The sequence below is a fragment of the Rhinolophus hipposideros genome (assembly GCF_964194185.1).
Source record: "Rhinolophus hipposideros genome assembly, chromosome: 1".
NCBI lineage: Eukaryota > Metazoa > Chordata > Mammalia > Chiroptera > Rhinolophidae > Rhinolophus > Rhinolophus hipposideros.
The window spans coordinates 30,768,766-30,788,697 of record NC_138047.1 but is presented as its reverse complement, the minus strand read 5'-3'; the positions used below and the strand labels follow the sequence as shown (position 1 = coordinate 30,788,697).

General features: G+C 34.7%; 1 protein-coding gene across 1 annotated transcript in view; it reads left to right on the top strand.

Annotated features, from left to right (window-relative positions):
• SLAIN2 (SLAIN motif family member 2) overlaps positions 1–19,932 on the top strand; it is a 74,607-nt gene that overhangs the window by 10,614 nt on the left and 44,061 nt on the right. Inside the window, exon 2 of the mRNA XM_081053952.1 lies at positions 19,584–19,732. Within this exon, the coding sequence (XP_080910078.1) occupies positions 19,584–19,732 (149 nt within the window). The remainder of the gene's footprint in view (positions 1–19,583; positions 19,733–19,932) is intronic.

Sequence of the window (19,932 nt, the reverse complement as noted above, 5' to 3'; positions counted from 1 at the left end):
ATACCCTGAGTTAATTTGTTGGTGATGGTCAGAACAGGTGCAATTCTCATTTCTTCCTCAGCCTTTTAAGATATTAAATGTTGAGGCAAATCAATTTTTTATGTGTTCTGCTGTGTGCAGGGTGAAGTTTTCAGCAGATGTCTAAATACTTGAAGTGGTCCCATATCACTCTTATATCTTTTCTTTGTACCAGAATTGAAATCTGTATTAGGTAAGTGACATTATATCCTCCCTTGGCCTATTGGTCTGTAAGCAACTAAGATAAAAAAGCATCTGTTGGAGAAAAAAAAAGAAAAGCTGCCGCCCAGGAGACCCATTCAGGTAGCAGCCTAAATTGTGCTCTGCCAAGACAAAGGAGAGGTCACCTTTTACAGAGAATTTTCCCTGTCCGCAGTTTCCATTTTGGTCCATTTCAGGTAAATGAGGTTTCCAAACTGTGCAGTTCTGATTGGTCAGTATAGATGAGTTTGTCTAGTTCTGATTGGATGGGACAGGTCTCAGTCCATTGGTCAAAAGGAGAAACCAGGGCTTCCCTTTGGTGGTTGACTCAGGTGCTGAAACAAGCAGGACCCAGTTGGGGAAGCTTCAGTCTGAGTTCTTCCCTTCACACAGAGTATGTGAGGAGCCCCGGACAGCAAATGGTCCCTAACTCTTATTCATCAAATTGGGGCCCTCAGTGGACCATGGAAGTCCATTTTAGCAGATAAATTCCTTCTTGGGGTTAACATCAAATGAATCTTCTCGGGGTCCACACTTGTTTTTACATTTATAGTAATTGAACATTTTTAGTTAAATTTAGTTTTAGTGTCTCTGTACTTTGATCCATCAAGTCCTCTGTACTTTGAGCCTACTTGTACTCATGGGCTCCTACATTTTTGTAAAACAAAGTAATTTCAGTCCAATTTTCCAGAAATCTACATTTTCTTCATTAAATTGACCTAAAACAGGTATACCTTTAGTGGGGAAAGAAACAGTCCTGGATCTCAAAAAAAAAAGGATCCTTTTTAAATGGTTTTTATTAGAATTTCTCAAAGACCTCACATAAAAGAATGAACAAGTATACATAGTCATACATTAAAATCTCTACGTTACTATTTAAAATATTCATTGTTGAGGAGCAGGGTTAGGAATTGACTTCTCCATCTTTTCAAATCTCTTGTTTCTCCATCTCTATTGTGAATTGTGCTAATTGGAAAGGAATTTATACATGTGGGCAAAAGGAAGGGTGTGTGTATAAAATACTTTCTAAATGAGTTTTAGATTGTTTATTCATCTGTTGCACTGTTGTAGATGAGAGTTTTAGTATTACCTATATATTTATAGAGACTGCGTTACCTAATCAGTGTTTGTTAAAATTAGTTGTTAGTACCCAGAAGTTTGGTTTCATTATTTTTTCTCATTTTCTTACCATTGAGAGATCCATTTTTGCTGAAAAACCTTCTCTATCTGTTAATGGAGACAACAGACTGAGAATAGAGATGTTAGGGAAAATTGATATGAATTGCCAGACTTTTTCAGGGCCTCTAGAAAAGTTTGCAGAATACAGAATCATAAAAAATGAAATTAAAAATGGACTTTGAGATCCAGTGGTCATGCCTCTTGTTTTTAAGCTATTTAATATTCTTGCTGGCCAGGGCAGATGATTATTTCTTTAAAATTTTTGAGATTGGACATCTGATAAGGTCCTCTTATGCTGTTAAATTTTTCTTTACTTTAAATCAGTTTTCTCTTAAGTTTATGAAGACACTTAAACTCAGACTGACTTCTCATCAATACATTTTATTGATAAATTTCCCCAACTTAAAGATAGATAGGTATGTATGTAGTTTTTATTGACTGCTTTTTAACCCATAGCTCTTCACTTCTGAGAGTGGACTTTATTACATAACCTCTTGGTTTTATGTGTGCTTTTTGTAGGTGGCCATTGGTAAAATTTGCCTGTAATTTAATAGGATAAGCCTAGGTTAAACAAGCAGTTTATTTTATATAATTATGACCACTTATTTGAATAGTTTAGCAGTCATTCAGTGATTAACATCTTGAAGTTTTGTTTCCTAGACTGTATTAAGGAGATGTTACTTGAAAGTAATATATGGGGTGTGTGTGTGTGTGTGTGTGTGTGTGTGCGCGCGCGCGCGCGTGCGTGTGTGTGTTAAATGAATCAGAAGTTACATCTAGATGAGAGTATTATTCCATTCCTAGCAGTTTTCCAGTGATTCTAACATGACTTTAATTTTTTTAAATTAATGGAGAACAGATGTTTTAGAGCCCCTATATGTGATGTGAGCAGCACAGTGTTGGGAACACTGAGAAATGTGATATAATGCAGGTTCCTAGATTGCTAAAAAAGTGAAATTTGGCCACATAGTTGGTAAGATATATTACAGTCACTATTGTTTGAGCACGTTCTTTATACCAAGTATTGTATAGGGCATTTTATGCATGTTAAATCATTTAATTTTGAGTTGTAGTTATTGTTATTCCCATTTTTTTCATTGTGGTAAAATATACAACACAAAAAATTGTAACCATTTTTAAGTGTGCAGTGGCATATTAAGTACATTAACATTGTGGCCCGGTCATCACCACCATCCAACCTTTGAATGTTTTCATCTTTCCAAATTGAAACTGTATAAACAGTAACTCCTCCCCATTCCCCTACTCTCCCTGCCCCCAGCCCATGAAAACCACCATTCTACTTTCTGTGTCTATCAATTTGACTATTCTAGGGACTTTACGTAAATGGGATCAGTATTTGTCGTTTGTGTCTGGCTTACTTCACTTAGCATTGTTCATCTATGAACTATAGCAAAGTTCATCTGTGTTGTAGCATGTGTCGTGTTACCCCATTTTATAGGTCAGAAAACTCAGTCACATAGCCAGTGTAGTGAATGGAGATTTGTACCACGCCTGAAAAGCATGCTTAATGCCAAACACTTGACCTTGATTTATTTAACCTGTAAATATTTAACTCTGAGAAGAGAATATTTTTCCTTCAAATATTTGAAAGATTGGATTATTAGACTTATTCTGTATAACTCTGGAGATTATTATTAGAACAATAATAAGTTAGAGGTAGGCAAACTTTTATTTATTATAAGGAAGAATTTTCAAATAGAGCTGTTTCTAGGTGGTATGGACTGCCTTTAAAATGTATTTTACACAACTTTTAGCAGTGAAGACTGCTGAATGGTCCTGTTGGCAACATGGGATGTTACAGAGGAAAAAGTTGAATTAGGTTACTTGTAAGTATTCTTTTACATTCCATGTTTCTGTGATTAAATTATTGCAATCTATTTGGAATACAAAGTGCTAAGCTTACATGTGGGAGAGATCTTCAGCAATGGAAGCATCAGGGATGTTTTTCTTCTAAATCTATGGCACATTTCTGTGAATGTCCTTAGTAATGGCAGATTCTTTTTCTCTTGAGGGTCAGTTTCAGTTCTGAAAACTATTAAAAGTCATTATTCCCAGTGAATAAAAATGGGTTAGCAAGATATTTAAAATCCTCAGCAGTCCAACTCAAGCTTTTTCCTAGATTTATATTGCTGTTGCCAGAAAACCATGAATATTCATGCCTGTGAGCTTTTGGTGTTCATTATGCAAAGAGCACCTTTTTCTCTCTCCTTTGTGAAATTCTGAATTTCGCACTTGGCTTACTTCCTCTTCAATGTTACCATTCACTTTTTATATATTCTTTTTAGAATATATGTAACACTACATACTTGTACCTTGGTTTGTCTAGATTGTGAGCAATTTAAGCAGAGGGACAGTATCATATTCATTTGTATGTTTCACAGTATCTTGCATTTCGTAAGAGTTCAGTTACATTAAATTTAATCAATCTGATTGTCAGTGATTTTAGGTTGAAATGAAGTGAAACTGTAAAATGAGACCAAATTTCTTGCATGACCCTTAGGCCAGTTACAGATGAGTAATCTCATATTCTACTTAATGGCAGTATTGAATCTATCCTCTCCCATGATAAATTAAAGAAGAAAATACATCTAGATACAGGGTCTGATGTTAAAAATCAGTTTTAACGTTGATTAAAATAATCATGTCTCTCTGGTAGGATAACACATACATCTTGTAAACTTCTTTGTATTTTTTGTGATTTCTAAATTTCCTGTTACGAACACAAATATTGATAAGATTTAAGGCAGTTTTGTTACCCTATGGTTGCATAGATGGGGATCTTAATGTAAAGATGCATTAAAAAGCCCTTGATGTTTACCTTCTTACTTAGTGGTAGTAAGGTTATATGTCACAGACGAAGACGTTTTGGTTCCAGAAATTTAGACATGCATTTTTGATAGAACTGGTGTCCAAGTCAGTTGATGTGTATGACCTTATGAATTGTTACTCATTTTTAACTTTGCATTTTAAAAATGAAATTCCACAAGTGTAAATATTGACAAATTTATCAGATTCACCTATATAAAGTATGTCGTCTGTTTTTGCATGGGGAGCCCCGAAACTTCTTTATTTTCCAAGAATGTCAGATGAGGCGCCCCAGAGCTGTCTAGCGCACATCCTGTGAGCCTGTGGGTCCCTGCGTGGCGGCACCCCTCAGCCCCATCCCTGGATTCCCTACATGCACATTTCCGTGCCCGGCTTCCTGGGGAACCTAGTGCTCATGCCCTGCGGGCAGAAAGGAAGGGCTCCTGACCTGCTTCCTCCACTTACCCAGACTGCCCTGCCTCCTCGCCCTTCTGCTAGGACTATGTCTGTATCTGTAAATTAGTTTTTGACATTTTTTGTGTTTTGTTTGTTTTTTTTTAAGGAGACAATTTGATAGTAAATAGCGGAATTAAGTAGTGTTTAATTTAAGTACATTGAGGTACAATAATGTCCTGTTTCTTACAGTAATGACTTACACTAGCCAAAGTGCGCTGCCCATTGGCTCCTATCGTGCTAGTTTAGTAGCAAAAATGAACTTTTAGAAAATCATGTAGGTTTAAGGCTTTCAGTAAGGTAAGTTCTTATTTTGCCTGTTCCATTTATACAAAATCACATCCTCTGGGCTCTTTCATTTGGGGAGCTAAATTGTGGAGGAAATGGACACCTTTAGGAACAAATTGGCTACTTTAACAGAAAGTCTATTAAATTCAGTCTTTAAGCTGGGTGTGGCTCAAAAAATACAAAACATGTAGTTTGCTTTGATCTGGGAAAAGGCTCAAATTCTGGAATAAAATAGAAATTTCTTAAGGATGTTAAAAGGCTATAGTTAAAATAAAAAAGTGATTGTATCTGGTTGAAATGTGAGAAATAATAGAAGCAAGATAATGCAGTATCATAATATCTGATAGGAAATTTGTGAAAATATTTGGAAAGATAAGATGAAGCGGGACGTAGTGTCTAGTTAAAAATTAGAGGTTTAGAATTTTATGAGGATGAATTAAACTATCTTTCACTTCTACAATTTACTAGAAGGAAACCCCTCCCACACAGTTCTCCACTACTCCATTCAAGAGCTTCTGCTCCTCTCTGGAGAGTGAAAAAGTACCCAACTATGTGTGGCTGGCTGTTAAGGGTTGTTTTGTTGGAAAGGTGTGAATAAGAAGTAGGGGTGGGTCAGGCTAAGTGTGTTAGTGACCTGTGAGTCTGATAAGCTTGAGGAATGGAATTTAATAGATGGTATCACGTTAGTGAGGAGCTTTTAAAGTATGTGTTTCGTGCCTAATTAGTACTCTATTTTATTATAGTGAGCTTAGATTGTATGTCTTTATTAATAACTATTTAGTAGATACAGAAAGAGCCCTTTAATTTAGTATTTTTAGGATGTGAATATCTTTTGAGTGGGCCTGCTAATTTCCTCTGAAAGAGGGAGATAATAGGTCTTGTTTTGACTTGTCATAGAGAAATTTTTATTTGCCATTGGTTATTTTTAGCTGGACTGATCTGCAGAGGATTAAGAAACAAAAGTTTATGAAGCTGATGAATCCTAGAAACCTGAATCTACAGGTTTGGAACTTGATCAGCGGGCAGTGTAGGTTTTGATGGTAATAGAGCCAATGAACGAGAGAGGCTAACAACCAGTCCTATGCGAGGTATAATATTCTAGTTTGTCTTAACACATCTTTGAATTCCTGTCTAGCACTGGGCCTGGCCAATGGTAGCTGCTACATAAATACTGTTTAAATGACTGAGTGGAGCTTGATACTAAGCCTTCAAGGTGCTTAGAGTTTAGATTGGAGACAGAATGAACACGGAATTGGGTTCTCTCTGAAACCAATGAGAGTTCATAGAAGAAAGGTTTATACGGACTTGAATGTGAGAGTTGGGAGTTTTAGGTACAGATTTAGATACAGATGGAAGATGTAGGTACAGATGGAAGGGTATTTCTTGCTGTTCTGTCAGAATCAAATAGCATAGGAAAAGCTGCATTTGAGGAGGGTAAAGAAAGCCTGTGAAAATACTTAAGAGAAGTTTGTTAGGGAGCAAGTGAGAAATAAAGTTAGATCATTGCATTGAAGACCATGGGAAATCTAGGAGATTTTTTGAGTGTTCCAGCATTAACAAAATTGTGTTTTGCAATGGTCAGTGTGGCATAGTACTTAGATGGGAACAGAAGACACAGCTACCTGTGGGGGCTAGAAAACGGAGCCTCTGAGCTTTATCAACTTCTTGTGCATGAAGCATGTGGCAAAACTGGAATTCAGACCAAAGTATTGAGTCTGTAGTGATAATTCTTTCCATTTCATCCCAACTACTTAAAATTGATTTCATAAAAACCATCATATCAAGTGAATGATTAAAGATCAAATTTGTTTAGTTCCTCTTGTAAAACATCCACATTGTTTAAAATACTTTGAATATATTAACTCATATGAAAACAGTGGCATTTTGGACCATATAATCCGTCGGTGGTGGGCGGGCTGCTGCCCTGTTCACTGCAGGGTGTCGAGCAGCGTCCCTGGCCAAACAGAACTGCCTCCGTATTGCTAGATGTTCCCTGCAGGCAAAATCGCCCCTAAATGTTATCTTAAAGCGTACTTACAGTACAGTCTGAAGCGTAACGAGAAACAGTGCTATATTTCAGGAGTAAGTATCATATGCTAGTAACTTTGCTTCATTTACGTTTCTAAGTCATAAAATAGTAATGTTCTAAAAATTAGGGAAAACTTAAGTGGTTGTGTAATTTATTATATAAACCTGGACACTATGTGTGAGTCAGAGGAGTGCTAGGATGCCAGAACAGCAGGCTTCAATTAGGGCTCCCTGGGCAAACTGGCGTGAATAGTCACCCCTGGAGTAAACCTCAAACATGTATTGAGCACTACTATGAGTAGAGCACTATGTTAGGATGACAGGTAGCAGTCAGAAGGACTGCGGAGGTGGCAAACCTCATGAAAACGTAAGTCTTGGATTGGTCTTGAAGTAAGGCTTGAGTTAGACCAGTAAAATGCAAAGTAAAACTCTCCCCACCCCCCATTCAGCCCCGTGAAAAGGAACTATGGACAAAGACATCTGTGGTTAAACTCTCCACGACGCGTGAAGTGAACATTTATTTGGACAAAAGGGTTTTGTACTGGAGTAGTTGGGAGAGAAGATTAAAGGATGTAGTTTTGGATCAGGTAACACAGAATCTTGAAAATTAAGCTGGGACTATGTCCAGTGGGAAAGTTTTTGCGTTGTGAAATAATGTTATACTGATCTGTTTTTAGAGAGCTGAGTGGTAGAGGGTAGAGGATAGATCGGAAGGATGAAAGTCTGGTAGGTATAGGGAAACCAGTTGAGATTACTGTAATAATAATAATCTATATTGGGTGAGATGAGAGTCTAGACTCGACTGAAGTGAGTGAAAATGAAAGGGCTGGATTTGAGGGACGTCAATGAATTGACGGGATGTATTGAGTATGTGGAGAGAGAAAACAGTCCAAGTTAATGTAAACATTTTCATTTGTTGACTGGAAAAATAATGGTGCCATTTTAGGTTTGTTTGAGGATATTTTATTTTGGAGGGATGTCTGTAGTTAGGTAGAGCTCAGTGACTGACACCAGGAGAAAGATTAGAACTATTAGAAAGTCAGGTATGTCCAAGAAATAATAGTTGGTTATGATGAAACAAAAAGACTTCTTCAAATTAAAAAAGTTTCTAATAAGCATAGAATAAAATAGTAGGAACAAATACCTTGTTGTGTCTTGTGGCAGCAGTTGATAGAATAACAAAAATCATATGATACAGAAACTGAGAAAATAGAAGAGCTCAGTTTTTACACTTATAATGCGTATTTTTCAGACCCTCATGTCATCATTTCTAGCTTAGGTCATTCAACTTTAATAAGTGATATGAAAAAAAAACTGATGGGAAAAAAAAGAAAGCTAAGGGATTGGAGAATAGATTATTACATTTTGCCTCTGATGGGTATTTTGAAAGCAGCAAATAAGGTAGAAGAGATATGAATTAAAATAGGAAAAATTTAGTTCTGCTGATCTTACAACTGGGGTTACCAAGTGGTACACTTAAAGAATAACTGTAGAATTTCCACGGTTATAATTTTTCAGGAAGAATGCAGTGGTCTATTAGAAATTCTTCATAATTATCTTCTTCATTCATTCTGCAATATCAAGTTCCTTTTCTACTAGGTACCGGGCAGTTTTCTTTGGGGGTGAGGGTGGGGCATAAGAGATGGTGTGAAATATTCATATTCCTGAACTTGAGATGCTTAGAGTCCCATATGAGAGACAATTATATAGTTTTATATGTATATAATTTGTATATATTCACACACAACTACAAACTCTAACAATGGAGGACTAGATTGGGTTTTCTCTCCAGGACAACGCCATCCTTCCCCCAAATGGATTTTATGCTTTCTGACAATCTCATTATACAGTATACTTCAGGTATCCCATGTACCCACTCTTACATTTCTTTCTCTCTAACTCAAAAGAAAAAGAGAAGAGAATGTCTGGACAGTTCTTAATATTATATTAACTTCAGTTCTATAAGCAGAATACAGTGTACCATTCTCTCTTACTACTCTGGCACGTAACATAAAAATATTGCCAAATTTTCTTCAGTACTTCAATTACCTGATACTTTAGGCTAACCTATTGTTAAGGTTAAACATACATATTTAAATATATGTATATCTAAATACATATGTTTAGATTTCCTCCCATTTAGTTCACACTTTCACAAAATGGATAAAATAATTTCTAATAATTTATGAAACTAATTTTAGAACCTGTAGGAATACAGCAAATAGAAAATTCTCTGAGAGGACAGTTGTTTAATATTTATTGTATCAATAAACCTTTGTTGCTAGTGTTTTATGGATTCTAACTTTATGCTCATGCCTTTTCTCAGATATTTCTGCAGAAAGGTCAGTAATTAAGAAAAATATATTAATTTTTAAAACCTAAGTTTAGTTGACAATTAAAAGCCACTATATGTATTATTATCTGGGATTTGAAGGGTATACTATTTGCTAAAAGTTATGACTTTTTAGCCGTAAGTGCCATGGCTTCTATAGGGTAAGACCCTGTTTAAGGCATTTCAAAGATAAAGTTAGCTATTAAGCATGGTACTCTAAAAGAATCAGTGTGCATTACACACACACACACACACACATATGTAACATATATCTGTGTGTGCATATGTTTATATACATACACCCATGTGTGTTTTTTGTGGACTAAAAAATTCTGCCCTCAGTGGTAACTGCTCTCTTTGTATGTGGCTGTGTCAGAAAAGCTACGTATTAATATCCACACAGACTGTCTCTTGCTTTGCAGCTATTGCCACAATTTGCAAAGTCTGGTGTTGAGACTCCCAGGCTTCCTGATGTCTTTTCTGAAAAAGAAACAACTCAGTGTCCAATTGCTGCCTAGGTTGGTCTCACTGAAACGATTGTTTCCCAGCAGGGCATGGCTAGGCCTCAATACTTCTCTAGAAAGTTTGTCTTTCTAGAGAAGCAGTTTCCAACCTCAGTTCTATAACATCTCAGGCAATATCAAAATTGTTTTAATTTTCTTAAAAAAAAAAAAAGCTATATTGGAATGAGAATCAAGAAAGTCATGAAATGAAAATAGAAGCACAGAGTGTCACTGTCTAAAAGTTTGGGATTCACTACTTGAACGCTTTTCTTCTGTCCACTCTGCTTGCTCAGCCCTATGTTTTGATTCACCACGTTGTGTTCTGTCCTCATACCTGTTTGCATGTACCCTGCAGCTAATGTCACCTCAGTACTTGTACACTGCTCGGTCCTAAGACTATATTAATGAATCTGTCTTACTAATAATTACTATTATTATTGGTAACACTGATGATAGTCCTCTAAACAACAGAAGGGTGTTTTATATTTCTTCATATAAATGTAGTATTATATGCCTTGAAATCAGCTAGTGGGCCAAATACTATAATAAATGGCATAATGATCAATCTAAAATTTCAGAAAGACTCTTATGACACATATATGGACTGAAGATATTTTTCTTCCACTGAGTTGTGATTTTGTGTTGCAATAGTGGGATTGATTACAACTTTGTATTTTATGTTGGTAGGGCTTCGGAAAAGAGAGCAGGAAACAGCAGTGGCTGTGAGAATGATTATTGAACTCTTTAAATCAAGGGTCTTTTGCATTCTTTTAAAAAATGGTATTAAGTGATAAAGTTTAATCGTTAAGACCACAGATTCTGGAACCATCCTGGTTTTGCCACTTAATGGCTACGCTACCTTGGACTAGTCATTTATCTCACTGTGTCTCAGTTGACCTCATCTGTAAAACGGGGATTATAATAGTACCTGTCTCGTAAGATCATTGTGAAGATTGAAAGGGGATATAGTGAAATCATGTCTGACATGTAATAAGCATTTGGTAAACTATAAATAAAATCATTTATTATTATCCCATTGACTAAGAGAGCTTGTTAAATCATTATAAAACAATGTATCTTACTTTGATAGAATATTTTACTATGATAGAAATAGAATTATTATATTTAGTTGTGGGTAAAACAAGAGATACTCTTACTGATGAAAGTTTAAAAACAACAACAACATGAAAATAAAACAAAAGTACAATCTCAGAATGACTGGTTTGATCTTATTTACTTTGGTATGTTTTCTTTATATTTTTTCATATGTATTTTTAAACATTGTGATCATGGTTGTTTTAGTCAGTGTTCATTCAGGTGCAAATATTTGATCATCTCTAAATGTTAATCCCTGTGCCAGGGATTACACATCAAACTTTTTTGAAGACAAGGCCTCTGTTCTTTTGCCTTGAATATGCCTACTCAATAAATAGAAAAGGATGATTTTGAGGTATTAAAACCTAGATGATTTTCCTTGGCCTGTAAAAAGTTGCACACTAATCTAAAGAAATTTATTTCAACACAATTTTTAATACAACTTTTCTTTTTACCTTAAGTTAAATGTTTGTTGTCCTTAGCTTCACTAACCTACTTTCAGCTGAATATATAATATGAAAAGTCATTACTGTGGTTACCATAAATTCACCAAAGTGACTCCAATCTCCCTCCCTTCCTAGCTCCTTCATTTAATTATATGCCTACTATGTGTGTGTGCGTAGAAATGTCAGGAGAGACGTACTCCAAACTGTAAATAACTTTAGGGGATAGAGCTTGTAAGGGGAGAGAGGTTCTAGCACTCCATACATTTATATATATTTCTGTATTACTGAAAATTGTCACACTTTTAAAAGATAATAAAGTTATATTCTTAGTTGCTTTTGTCACCAGTCATACTATACAGGTATGTGTGATATATGGGACAAAATACGATTTTTTATTATCAGTTTTATAATAATTCATATGCTTACTTACAATTCTACTAGTTCTCTCAGTATTTAACAATATACATAAAGTATATTTAATGGTGTTTAATTCCTTTGTAACGATTTTTCTAAGGGAAAAAAACTGTCTTGAAGGGCCAATTTATTTCTAAGATTATTGAAACAGCTTTATTGAAATATAATTTATGTATCAAAAAATTCACCTGTTGAAAGAGTACTGTGGTTTTTAATATTCAGTGATTTTTAGTATGTTTACTGAATAGTACAACCATAACCATAATCTTGTTTTAGAATATTTTCACCATCCGCAAAAGAAACTTTGTACCTATTAGTAGTCACTTCCCATTCCTCTTTTCCCCACCCCCTCTCCCATCCTTAGGCAACCACCAGTGTACTTTCTGTCTCATAGATTTGCCTGTACTAGACATGGCATAGAAATGAAATCATACGCTATGTGGTCTTCTGTGGCTGACTTCTTTTACTTAGCATAATTTTTTGAGGTTCCTCCATATTGTAGCGTTTTTATCACCTCTAACATTTTTTAAATGTCTCTTTTCAACTTACAAATACCATCTCAAAAAATTCAAACAGGACAAAAATGAATAAAGTATAAAGTAAGTCTCTTGTAATTGGAATGAGGGGAGGTGGAAATTTCCTTTTTGATAAGGCATATCTAAGCAGCTGCAGAGATTCTTTGTTGAAACACCTTGTTTCACATAGTGGGGACACCTGATAATAGTCCTGTGAGAGGTGTTTCAGGACCGTTTTCCTTAAGAAGTGACATTTAAGCTGAGACTCAGTTGAAAGTAGGAATGGACTGGATGAAGTTGGGTAGGGGAGCATGAAGGTGAGGCAAGCAAGAGGGGAAACTGAGTTTGTTTTACTCAAGGAGAACAGCATGCACAAATGACCTTAGAAGCAAAAGTGTTGGTCTTTCCAGAAATAAAATTAGTACCATATGGCTGTTATTTTAGTTTTGGGTGGTGGAAGAGGGTGTGACCAAAAAAAAGTACAGAAACAGCTTTTTCATTGCTTGTGTTTCAAGGGCTGTGGGAGCCATTTTTGGGGAAAAACTATTGTAATGGCAAAAGGAAATGCATAGAATTTTTAGCAGGGGACTATTAATAAAGTCAGATTTATATTTTAGAAAACACTTGGCTACAGTGTATAGAATGGATTGGAAAAGAGCAAGACCAGTGACTTTTAAATTTAAAAAAAAAGATTTTTCTTTTTCAAAATTGTTTTGGCCATTCTTTGCCCTTTACTTTTTCACAGAACTTTAGGGTTAGCTTGCCAATTTCTGTGAAAATGCCTGCTGGGTCACTTTTAGGCATTGTGTTGATTCTGTAGACCAACTTGGAAAAACTGACATCTTGACAATATTGAGTCTTCAGATCTATGAACATGGTACATCTCTCCATTTATTTGTCATCGTTAATTTCTCTCAGCAATGTTTTATCATTTTTAGTGTACAATTCTTACACATCATTTAATAAATTTATTCCTATGTATTTTATATTTTTGATGCTCTTGTGAATGAAATTGTTATATTTCATATTCAAATTGTTCATTAAAAATACATAGAAATACATTGATTTTTTTTTTTGCCTATTGATCTTATGTCCTGTAACCTTGCTAAACACCTTTATTCTAGTTTGTTGGTTTGTTTTGGTAGATTCCTACAAAGGATTCTCTGTATACAGGATTATGTTGCCTGTGAATAAAGACAATTTTATTTCTTTCCAATATGGATGCTTTTAATTTCTTTTTCTTACTGTACTGACTAGACACTCCAGTACAGCACTGAATTGAAATCATGAGAGTGTACATCCTAAACTTTGTTCCCAATCTTAGGAAAAGCATTCAGTCTTTCACCATTAGATTTATTTATTTATTTATTTATTTATTTATTTATTTATTTATTTAGACAGAGTTTATATAGGATTGGCATTCTTTTTTTCTTTTTCTTTCTTTTTTATTTTTTTTAAGGAGGGCGCAGCTCACAGTGACCCATGCAGGGATCGAACTGGCAACACTGGTGTTATTGCACCATGCTCTAACCAACTGAGCTAACTGGCCACTCTAAGTATCGATAAAATTAGTAAGTGAAGATATCTGGGCCTGGGCTTTTCTTTGAAGCAAGGTTTCTAATTGTTAATTCAATTTTTAAAATTATTTTTTTCACTTACAGTTGACATTCAAGTATTATTTTATATTAATTTGAGGTGGACAGCATAGTGACTAGACATTTATATAATTTATGCAGTGATCCCACCTGACACTATACAGAGTTGTTATATTATTGACTATATTCCCTATGCTGTACTTTACATTCCCTACCAATTTGTATTTGTTAATCCCTTCACCTTTTTCACCCAGCTCCTTAATCCTCCTGCCCTCTGGCAACCGTCAGTTTGTTCTCTGTATCTATGAGTTTGTTTCTGTTTTGTTTGTTTGTTTTGCTCTTTAGATTCCACACATAAGTGAAATCATATGGTATTTATCTTTCTCAGTCTGACTTATTTCACTTAGCATAATACCCTCTGGGTCCATCCATGTTGTCACGTAATTCAATTTCTTTTTTGTCTTCAGATTCTCTATTTCTTATTGAGTTACATTTGATAATTTGTATCTTTCTAGGAATTTGTCTAATCTATGTAAGTTATTTTTTTTGTTGGCATAAAGTTGTTCATAATATTCCCTTATAATATTATTCCCTTAGAATCCTTTTAATATCGATAGAGTTTGTAGCAGTGTTCACTCTTTATTTCTGCTTTTTGGTAATTTGTGTTTTCTCTTTTTTTTTCTAGATAAATCTAACTAAAGATTTATCAATTTTAAAAATCTTTTCAAAGAACCAACCTCTGGTTTCTTGTTTTTCTCTATTTTTCTATTTTATTGATGTCTACCAATATTTACGATTTCCTTACTGTCTTGGGTTTAATTTCCTCTTATTATTTTTTTTTAATGCTGAGATTGTTAACTTGAGACCTCTTTTCTTTGCTAATATGTGTTTAAAATTATAAATTTGCCTATGAGTACTTCATTAGCTTTATCACATAATTATTGGGATATTTTTGTTTTTATTCAGTTCAGTATTTTTTTTTCAGTTCAATATGTTTTCTGATTTCCCTTGTATGTATTCTTTGACCTGTGGTTATTTATAAGTATGTTGTTTAATTTCCAAATATTTGGGATTTACAGAATTTTCTGTCTGTTGTTGATTTCTAAGTCCATTGTGGTCAGAGGACAAGACTGAAAATTTCCATTCTTTTAAATTCAGAATGACTTTTTATATGATGGTCTAGATGATGGTCTTTCCTGGAGAATGTTCCATGTGCACTTAAAAAAAATGTGTATTCTGTTATTATTGGGTAGAATGTCCCATAAATGTTAGGTAAGTAAAGTTGATTGATAGTGTTGTTCAAATCTCCTGTATCCTTACTGATTCTCCATGCAGTTCTTCTTTTCAGTTACTGAGAGGGGCCTATTGAAAACTCCAAACCAAATTCCTGAATTGTCTTTTTCCTTTCAATTTTACTACTGTTATTAGGTATACTTACATTTAATTTGAATATCTTTCTGATTTATTCATATGTGTCTCTTTGTCCCTGATAATATTTCATATGTTAAACTCCAACTCTCTGGTTATTATTTTGGCATGGTTGGATTTTGTCTGTCATTTTTATTTTATTTTTTAAAAATTTATTTGTTTGTTTTCAGTTTGACTCAGTTGTTTCTGTTCTTTGTTCCTCCTTTGTGTTCTTGGTATGATGAGCGATTTCCAGTTGCATCCTGGCCATTGTGGGCATTATGTTATGAGACTCATAATTATTTCTCCTTTATTAGTAGACAGTTTCCTTACTTAGGTGCAGTATAGGGGCCTGGATGGGGTGGATGTTCACCTCTCTGCTAGACCCTGCTGATACCACTTCAGCAAAAGTGGCTGGCACAGCTTCTTTCCAGGTGGATGGGCTATAAGATCAGTGCCCTGCTGGGACCTACTGTCACATAGGGTTGGGGACAAAGGAGATGGCTTCCTTCTGCCTCATTAATGCTGGATAGAGGTGGAGGCTCAGCTCCCCACTGGGCCTCTGTGACTTAATTTTAGCAGAAATAGAGTAGTGAAGTAATGTGTTTCAAGTTATTTTGGCAAGTAAAAACTTGATAAATCTCATCCTTTAGCCATCAAGTAAACTGGCTGTGTCCGTGAGAAATAAATCCCTCTTGATTAAACCATGTATTATTATTGAAGAAATTTGAAAGCATCAGAGTGAAAAAACGTTTTTAGTAGGTAAAATGGTTATTTTGAACAAGTTTATGTATTTGTAAGAAATGAGCAAAGGAGAAGATACATATGTTACAGTTATTGCAGATACTTTTATTTGGGATTTTTTTTTTTTAATTGAGGGACTGAAACACCTTGGTCTTACAAAAGGAGGATCCTGTTACATGCAAAACTGAGCTCGTGTCCTCTGACAAGTGTAGAAGTACTTTGAAAAGACAACCAAAGTTTCCCTGACTGAAGAATAATTTGTTGTCAATACCATATTGGACCAAAGCCCTCAAACTTTACTTGGGGGTAGTGATGGGGCACTGAAATAAGAGAATAGAGTGAGAGGAGATAGTTGGCGTACCCCAAGTATTATTAAATCAGCCTCCCCCTTTTCATCACTCTAGGAATGGACAGGTCGTACATTAACTTTAAATTATTAATGGAAGAAGGACCATTCTCTATTGCCAGGTAGGGGAATAAATATGGGAATAGTGGGGGGAAGGTAGTTTATCCGTGTAGGATCAGCAGGACTTGTTCAGATTTTTGGTGACAGTAGGAAATAAAAAAGATGGAGTAATCCAAAATTACTTTCAAGTTTTTAGCTTTTGTAACTGAAAGAATTATATGGGGTATAGAGGAGATGATGTTTTAGTTTAATTGATTTTGAATTATTGATGCTTAGTTAATTTAGCTTATAGTAGTTTCTGTATTTTTCAAGATGCTGAAAGCACTTTATAATGTTTTTATAAACCAGTTTATCAAGATTTAATTTACATACTATAAATTCTACCCATACCTGTGTAATTTATTTACCATAAAATGTATAGTTCAATGAATTTAGTCTATTTGCAGTCATGACATCGTTACCACAATCATCGCCACCTTGTAATTTTAGAACATTTGTATCACCCTAAAAAGAAACCTCATCCCTATTCCTACCTACCTCCAGCCCTAGGCAACAACTAATCTACCTTCTGCTCCATGTTTTTTTCTAGGTGTTTCTTATAAATGGAACCATATACTATGTTTTCTTTTGTGTCTTTCACTGAGCGTGTTTTTAGGCTCATTCATGTTTCTTGCACTTTTTAAAATGAGTTTTATAGCTAATAGTAGAGGAACATGCTAAATACATGTGAGTCAAGTGGGTAAATTGTGTGAAACCAGTCAGTGCAGGGAAGTTACGTATTGAAAGAGTGATGATAATATCATAAAGTGTCTTTATTAATGTTTGTTATTCATCTATAGAGATTTTGCTTGCTAAATATTTGCTATCATAGAATATCAGTATATGATAGTTATCACAATTAAAGTTGGGATACTGAAGTAGAGATTTGTTATGAGACATTTGTGGTATTTAAGTTGGAAAGAGAATGAACCCCACTGGTTTCACTTTTATTTTGAATTGTTAATAAGCTACTTCATAAATGGAGTCTGTGTCATTTTTATCCAAATCGATATATGGATTTACCCTATTAGTCTTGGTCATCTTGATCAGAATGAAGTAATTGATGTGAGGGACAGACCTAAGTTATGGAGAGGGGAGAGGAGAAAAGGGATAGAAAAAGTACATGTTGCCATTAGAAAGTAGTTTGTCGATTCTGGTACTGTAGAGATATATTTATACCAGAATACACTTCATTTTATCGCTCTAACTTTATTTGTGTAAAATGTGAAAATTATTAACTCCTCGCCTTATTGAGACATTTATATAGAAATATCAAAGTATGATTTTGTTTACTTCATAAATTCCATTTAAAACGTCTTAATTTAGAAAGCACTCTGGTTAGAATTCAAGTAACTTCATCCATTTTATACAGTCACATTTGAAATAAAGTAATGTTAATTGACATAATTGGGACTAATCTCCCTCACACCATCAGAATGGCTATTATAAAAAATCACAAGTAACATGTTAGTGAGCATGTGGAGAAAAGCGAACCCTTGTGTACTATTGGTGGGATTTCAAACTGGTGCAGCCACTTTGGAATACAGAGATTCTTCAAAAACTAAAAATAGATATACCATATGACATAGCAATTCCACTTCTGAGTATTCAAAGAAGACAAAAACACTAATTCGAAAAGACATAACATGTTCATTGCAGCATTATTTGCAATAGCCAAGATACGGAAGTAACCTAGGTGTCCATCAACAGATGAATGGTTAAAGAAGATGTGGTATATACAGAGGGTGGCCAAAAAATGTATACACATTTTAAGAAAGGAAAACTGTATGAAAATTGTAATACTGTATGTATACTGATAACAAAAGATGAATACAAGTCATGTTTGACTTCTGCAATTACAAGAGGTGCTCAAAGTGGTTACCATCAGTGTCCAGACAGTTCTGATTACGGCGAGCGACTGTTTGAGCAACATTGACCAAAGTCCACTTGTATACATTTTTTTGGCACCCTCGGTATATACAATGGAATACTATGCAGCAGTAAAAAAATGAAATCTTGTCATTTGCGAAAACATGGATGGATATAGAGGGTATTGTACTAAGTGAAATAAGTCAGGCAGAGAAAGACAAATACTGTATGGTTTCATTTATATGTGGAATATAAAACAACAAAACAAATGAACAGAAAAAAACACCAAAAAGAGACTTAGCAACAAAGACCAAAGGGATTGTTACCAGAGGGGGATGGATGAAAAAGGTGAAGGGGAATATAGTCAATAATATTGTGATAAGTTTACAAGGTAACAGATAATTACTAGAATTAGTGAGGTGATCACATTGTTAGGTGTAAAAATGTTGAATCACTGTATTGTACACCTGAAACTAACCAATATAATACCAACTATAATTAAATTAAAAATTGATAAAAAAAATAATTGGGACTAACCTAAGGGAAAACTATGAAGGAGGAAATTTAAAGACACCCTAGCTCTATCTTCTGCCCTTTCTCTCTTTGTATAACTTACCCAGGAGCTTATAAAAGCCCCTTTCCCCTTTCCTGAGATTGATGTAATATTATGAATTGATTCATATTAAGTAACAAAGGACTTAAAGTATTGCTTTTCTCTTACATCATCATTTGAAAAGAGGGCTACAGAGTGGGTACTGCTTAACTAAAAACGAAAGAATTACTAATGGTGGATTTTTGCATGACTTGTGGTAGGAAGGGACCTGAGAAGTAGAAAACAAGGTATTTATCTCATTCTGCCTTTAGACAAGACTTAATGATATGATTATATTGGGGAGATAGTCATGTACTATTGAAAACAGAATGAATTATTTTAAAGACAGTTGTTTCCTTGTAGTTTTTGTAAAGAGATTAAGGAGATAAGTAAGACACATTTTAGGATTGGACAGTTGACCTCATTTGAGTTCATTTAATATTTGAGATTTACATTTACATTGATGGGTATAGTGTCATTTTCTTTCTGTGCACAAAGTAAATGTGGGTGATTTTAAACATACTCCATTACTTTTTACTCCCCTCTTCCATTTAAATCTATCCCAAAGGATCACTATCTTTTAACCTTGTGCTTAGTAATGAATGTTAACCTTTCGTTTTTGTTTTCTTCTAGGCTATATTCATCACCAAAGAAAAAACTTACACCAATGCAGAAATCAGTTAGTCCATTAGTTTGGTGCAGGCAAGTTTTGGATTACCCAAGTCCTGATGTTGAATGTGCTAAAAAGTCTCTTATCCACAAACTTGATCAAACTATGTCAGGTATGTCTATAATTTTACTTCTAAATTCATCTCTTTGCTTTCTTTAGTTAAGAAAAAAAGACAGATATGTATGTTGAAGTCTGTTTTAAGGAAGGCAATTCTTTGCTTGGTAGTGTTTTTCAAATCCCATTGTGCATGCCGTATGAGTTTTTGCTATATGCACATTCCCTTGTTCTGTTATTCACTTCAATTTTTTTTCA